Genomic DNA, 6664 nt, shown 5'->3' with positions numbered 1-6664 from the left:
ATTTTTTAAAGAATTAAATGTCAAAAGAACCACACTAAAAGAAAATCAATTTCAAAATTGGAATATAAAATAATTTAAATTCACGACATCAAGCCTCCTGCCACCTTCTCCTATGCCACAATCCCACACCGCCACTACCTTCTTTCATCATCGCAACCGCTGTTGTCACTATTACCACCTGCACCACCACCATTGGTGGCAGGATGGCGGGTGTACCGAAGGTGAGTGATGGGAGATTTCAACTCTTTTGGTTAGATTTTCTCATAGTCAGATGTTGAATTCCTTACATGAACAATTGAGTGAACTTCCATTTTCATTTCACGTCCCATACCTTCTCAGTATTGCCTGCATATTTAGTTTTTCTTTTCTTGTGAGGCGGTAAACTACGAACATTAAACAAATCATTAGTAGCTTGTTGATGATTCCGAAAAGATTTGTTTAAAAATCACTAATGATTTGTATAATGTTAAGTTACTTATTTAAACAATCACAAATGTAACAGATCATATAAAAATATATTAGGTAACACCTCAAATGTGTCATGTTGATCAGTCCCAATGTGCCCGGATGACACCCCATCCAAATCGGTGTTGCGATTCCCAGTTTGGTCTTTTGCTTCGCCTTTCTTTACCGTGTTCAACACCTTACACAAAATAACTCATAAATTAGCATAAAACAGTACACTTGTGAGAAAACTTAAAAGTAATGTGTAGTCTAAAGGTAAAAGGTCATTTATATTTACTTTCCAATTTATTCAATTTATTAATATTAATAAAAACAATACATTAAATTTAATTCAAACTATCTGTTCAGATTTTACTGAACTAATTCAGCACACAATAGAACACAAATAAAATCAAGACACAACTTAAAATGAAAAACACTGCTTAACTACTTTAATCCTTTTTACATGCAACCTTAAGGGTTCAATTCAGCCTTACAACCAAAACAAAAAAAAACATAAAAATATCCATCACTTTATGAAAACATAAGCCGGCCATAACCAAAAACACCAAATTCATACAATCACATCAAAACACACACAAAGGCTTCGTCTTTTCAACCTTGTTGCGCCACTTAAGCAGCATCCAACTCGCTTGCAGAATTAGGGTTTTTCTGTACAAATACAAAAATGCGTTAAAAATGTCTTAACAAAATCATTATATATATAAATATATATATATATTTCAAGTTCAATTACAAGATCAAGATCGAACCTTGTTCTGGAGGATGGATATTGTTGACCTCAGTATCTGATCACCGACGACTGATCTCAGTTTCTTGATAAACACTTCTCGGCTCATTTTCTTGGCCTAATAAACATAAATAGGAGAACGTTAGTACTTCTTGTGCTTACGAAACACTAAAAGGTGAATACTTTAATGTACCCTAAAAGATTCATAAAAAATCTGCAGCAATTTCATATCATTTGGAGCCACTTTAGCAGAGACCGCTTGAAACAACATGGAGAAAGGCATCCAAGGTGATTTAGGCTCCTTAGGTGTGCTCGATCCAACACTCGGAACCTTTTCCAACTGGGCGCTGTTTTTACCCTGAAAATAAAAACCAATTTAAGTAAGAAACCTAACAATATAAATATATGAATTCAAGCTTAGCCCTGAAATCGAACCGAGCGTTGTCTATGTTAGTTCGTTTACGCATACTTATGTTTGTAGTTCTCGTTTATTAATATATCATAATAAAATTTTACGCCAATTACAATTTAGTCTAGTTTTAAAAGCTCTTTAGGGCCCACACAATGTTGTACACAATGATTTTTATTGGTTTTAGCTCAACTATGTTTGTTCATCTTACCATCTATTACACTATTATCATTTATGGTCTCTTCATTTTCCGATCATGAACCATTCGTTTTTACTATTAACGACCGAACATAAACAAATAAAAAACAATGATATTTTCATAACGACCAAACACGAACAAACTCCATTTGTTCAGATGGTCATGTTTGATTATTTGCTCCGTCGGTGTTTGTCGGTTAGATTAAAAGCCTAAACATCCTCAAGTCCATACCATTTTATTCGAGGAGGAATCTTGGTTTACGGGTCCATGTGGATCATGAATTGTAGTGACTCTTGAAATATCAGGTTTGCTTTCTTCACCAATGAGATTCTCTGCAATCATATAATACACACTTTCTTCAACAATAAAAAAATACTAATTTTATACGAATCACTCATACCGTGACTTCAAGAAATGTCAAGAAAGAGTATAAAGTTACAACCTTTGATTGTTGGAGAAACCTTGAAACTGACAACACATTCGGGGAAGATGTGTGTGTTCATATTAGTGTTCCAAATTACATAGCTATTAGGGTTTTGGAGATCATCAACTCCACTATCAAAGCATTGATCACTTGGATAAAATTGCTTGGAACCCGCGTGAACAACTTCCGTGTTCCCCAAAATCACACGACATAACATCATATATCGGATTCCATTTTCGTCAATATCACAGAGCATAGCACTACATAGCAACAAAAAATAGTATATTTTAATTGTTTAAAAAACTACATGAGTGCTAAGTAGCAATTTCCAATTTTACACCAATATATCTCAAACTATCTAAAAAAATGGGTCAAAGGAGTCAACCTGAATTGGTCAAAACTGACCGACATAAAAAATGCTAATTTTGACCATTGTTAGGTTAAATGGGTCCGAACAAAACAGCCTGACTCAGCCAAAACTAACCCACACCAAAACAAATGCTTGTTTTGACTTGTTACAAAGAACCAACCGAACGGGTCAAACCTGCTCATCGGTCAAAAATGCTGACTGGTTACACGGCAAAACTGACCTGACGCACACATCAAAAATGCTAATTTTGACTCACTAATGGGTCCAACTGATAAAACAGGTCAACCTTACGCAGACAAAACTGACCAACATAAAAAAATGGCCATTATGACCCGTTACACACAAGCGACTAAACAGCTCAATCAAGTCAGCCTGACTCACCCAAAACTAACCTACATCAAAAAAGCCCATTTTGACACATTCCACACAAACAACCACACGGGCCAACCTGATTCAACCAAAACTGACCTACATCAAGAAAAACCCATTACCATTTAACACAAACCAACTAGAAAATGTGTAAATCAAAAAACACAACTTTTTATTCATACCTGCTATGAGCAGACTGAAGTGCTGAAAGGTGGACACCATATCCATATTTACCGAGCTTAGGCTCATTATGCCCATAAAACAATACACCAGACGGTGCACAGTCAGCAGCAGCAAACCAACCATATTGCACATTGGCTCTTCCTCGCAGCTTTTGGGTAATTTCAACCTGTTTCTGAAAAAGTTCAAGTCTTGCTTCCATAAAGCTACTAGAACATTTCTTGACTTCAAGAAAGTTAACTTTCAAATCTTGACCTAAACCCGAGACAAACATGTTTTTAGCGGTGTTAACATCCACCGTCCCACAATTAGCTCCACTGATTGGTGATACATATTCATCACTCTTTTGCTTTTCCTCAACTGGGTCTTTTCGGTCAACTTTGACCAACTTGACATTTGACTCGCCAACACATTCTTCATCAATATTATTTGCTAACCCATTAAGCTCGATTTCCAAATGCAAATTAATTTCAGGGGTAACAGAGGATTCACCAGCATCTAAATCTTCATGATTCCCGTGACACGCAGAATATGATTCAGGAAAAATGCAATTTCCTGCGTCATCAATCCAAGCAATCGGCTTTTGAGCACCGGTTTTCAAATCAACATGAATCATATATAGAATATCTAGCATGAAATGAGAACCGTTACACTTCACATCAATCGCCGCCTTCTTTGACCGGAAGTCTTCTTTGACCAAGTCAACGACTTCTTGTGAAAAGTCAACCCATTGACCATCTTGCGAGAACAACAAACATTGCGGTATGCCACTCCTCATAAAATTTGAGTAGTTTTTCACTAAAGTTTTCCTTGAGCATGAATTTTTGCATTCGTTTGCCCTTTTCCTCTTTCCAAGTTTGTTGGATGGTGATTTCACATTCAAAGACTTGTTGGTGAAACCCACTAATGGAGCCTTGCATTGAGTAACTATTTTCCGCCTCGGGTCAACGATAATTCTACGACCATTTGCCGACAATTTCACGATCTTTGATGACATTTTATCTGCAAAGTTAATTATTTACACTAGCCTAAAAGTTAAATACTTGGTGTTTTGTACATATCACTAAACCTAGGGGTAGATAGAGATTCATGTCCTGCAAAAAGTTAACAAACACAACATGATAACGGTGTTTTAAAATTAAAATAATCAGGAATCACATTGTTGAAAGTATACCATGTTTAGAAATTAGCTTCACTTCAACATTATAAGACCATATCCACGTCATCGCTTGAGGTCGACAAATTTCTAAAACCGTCATAAAGTAATTATAGCGAAGACGACACTAAAAATTAAAAATGATTCATCAGAATTAAGAATTAAAAGTAGATGCTTAGAATAACAAACTTTCCTAAAAAAGATTTAGGTCATACACCATGCAAAATCTCCGATCAAGAAAATCCACCAAAAATTGAAAAACATTGGGTCTAATAATAAACAAGAACTGCTCTCGTTTTGCCAAACAAAAAGTACCAAAAACATGCATGTCAAAATCAAAGTTGAAAACCACATCAATCCACAAAATTAAATAGCATACCCTTTATGTCATCAAGAATCGGAAAACACAATATTTTTTCCAAAAATCGCAAAAAAAGATCTTTTATCCGTCATAACTCATAACTCATAAACTAATTAACTTATTACACCTTTTTCAAGTTATGAGAAAACACATAAATTTTCATAAGAATATGTCTTTCTTCACGTTCGAATGATAGAAATTTGATACAAAAGGTTCTTAATATTGAATAAATTCACTTCTCACACAGATTTTTCAAAGCATAAAAGTTTCATAGCTTCAAATCACAGTCATCCGTCATAACTCGTAAAGTAACAAACTTTCTACATCTTTCTCGAGTTATGAGACATCGTATGAATTTTTCAAGGAATACTTTTTGCTTCACATTCATACAGTATATAGAAAGTTCATGATATGGAATAAATTCACTTCTCACACAGTTTTTTCAAAGCATAAAAGATTCATAGCTTCACATCACAGTCATCCGTCGTAACTCGTAAAGTAACAAACTTTTTACATCTTTCTCAAGCTATGAGACAACGTACGAAATTTCACAGATATACTCCTTTCGTCACATTCAAATGACATAACCATACTTAATATAAAAAGTTCTTAAGATAACATCAATTCACTTATCACATATATTTCAAAACATAGCTTATTTTCATAGCTTCATATAATACTTAACATTCCAAACATATGAAGTAAATTCACTTATTTTCCAAAACCAATTATAAAATTTTAAAAACCATGCAAAAACTAAATCCAAATCACATATTTTTTTATTCATGCAAACCAATAAATTCTCAAAAAAAATATAAAAAAAATCAAAATTCAAAACATATGATCTTAACAAACCTCAAAACCAATTGATCTGCATACACAACAAACTATCAATTTCAAACAATCAACACAAGTAAACAAAACCCTAAGTCAACTTTAGCAACACAAACCCTAAACCCAACAAACCAATCAAACCCAAGTACCCAAAACCCGGATCCGGTGAAGAAACACCCGGATCCCCAAAACCAGACCAAAGTCAAACTCACCCTATAATAAAATTGAGCACAAACCCAGATGCAAAATCACCAAATTAAGATGAAACTGACAAGCATAACGAATCAATTGAAGAACAGATCGGTTCTTGAAGCAGTCGCCGTCTCTTGATGGATAGATCGGTTGTGGGTTATATATCAATTAGGGCAAAATTGGAAGAGACGGCGACGAAATAGAAGCGATGACTTTGAAGGTGTTCATAAGGGTATTATTATTAATATTATTATATGTGGGTGTGAATTGGTTGAAAGTTAATTGCTTGGGGAACAAGGAAGGAAATAGGTCGGCAGGATATATGAGATTCGAAGAAGGGGGGTGAATGAATAATAATAATAATAGTAGTATTGGGGGGGGGGGGGGGGGGGGGTTAGGGTTAGGGACTAAAGGATAAGTTTTACAAGTCAAATATAGGGGGGACACATGATATTATTTTTAAGTGTGATGATTGATTTAGTATTTTTATTAGTGTGATGGAAATGAATATTGAAAGGAGACTATCAATTATATGGACTTAAGTTTTTTAAGTTTAGGTTAATTTGGAGTCTTGTGATAATGTTGTGTGTTGATTTGGATGGGATGTTCTAATATTCTATATTATGGGTGTTGATATGATAAGTAGGGTGACAAGGATAGTATTGGTAACTTTAAGGGTTTAAGGTTTAAATAGTTTTGTAAAACAAACACAATTGTTAGCTCATCTAGGTTAGAGCCTCATGCGATTCATCTTCCGACGTAAGAATCAAATTAGATTTTCTTGTGCAAATGTAGTAAGTAAATGAGAGTGAAAAGGAAGATAATATAAATTGGTGCCGGGGGCACAAAGAAGGGTTGGACTTGGTCGTCACGTGAATGCCTTAAGGGGTTTGATGCCCTTCGCCTTTCAATGGTTGTAGAGGAGGCGTTTCTCTTTCGGAAAGGAAGTCTATAATTTGTTGGATAATAGGACTC

General features: G+C 34.9%; 1 protein-coding gene across 1 annotated transcript; it reads right to left on the bottom strand.

Moving 5' to 3' along the window:
- Window positions 1-928: 928 nt before the first annotated feature.
- LOC143549296 (inactive poly [ADP-ribose] polymerase RCD1-like) lies at window positions 929-6020 on the bottom strand. Its single transcript, XM_077040225.1, has 8 exons — window positions 5710-6020; window positions 4321-4429; window positions 3149-4240; window positions 2246-2487; window positions 2035-2135; window positions 1389-1553; window positions 1218-1313; window positions 929-1116 (listed from the first exon to the last, which is right to left on the bottom strand). Exons 3-8 carry the CDS (start codon window positions 4141-4143, stop codon window positions 1078-1080), a joined length of 1638 nt encoding a protein of 545 aa, XP_076896340.1. The 5' UTR covers window positions 4144-4240; window positions 4321-4429; window positions 5710-6020; the 3' UTR covers window positions 929-1077.
- Between the last annotated feature and the right edge of the window lie 644 nt (window positions 6021-6664).

Source organism: Bidens hawaiensis, unplaced genomic scaffold (assembly GCF_021521415.1).
Source record: "Bidens hawaiensis isolate Kalapana, Puna unplaced genomic scaffold, B.hawaiensis_p1.1 tig00015461_1, whole genome shotgun sequence".
In the NCBI taxonomy this organism is placed as follows: domain Eukaryota; kingdom Viridiplantae; phylum Streptophyta; class Magnoliopsida; order Asterales; family Asteraceae; genus Bidens; species Bidens hawaiensis.
This window is presented reverse-complemented; position numbering and strand designations above follow the sequence as displayed.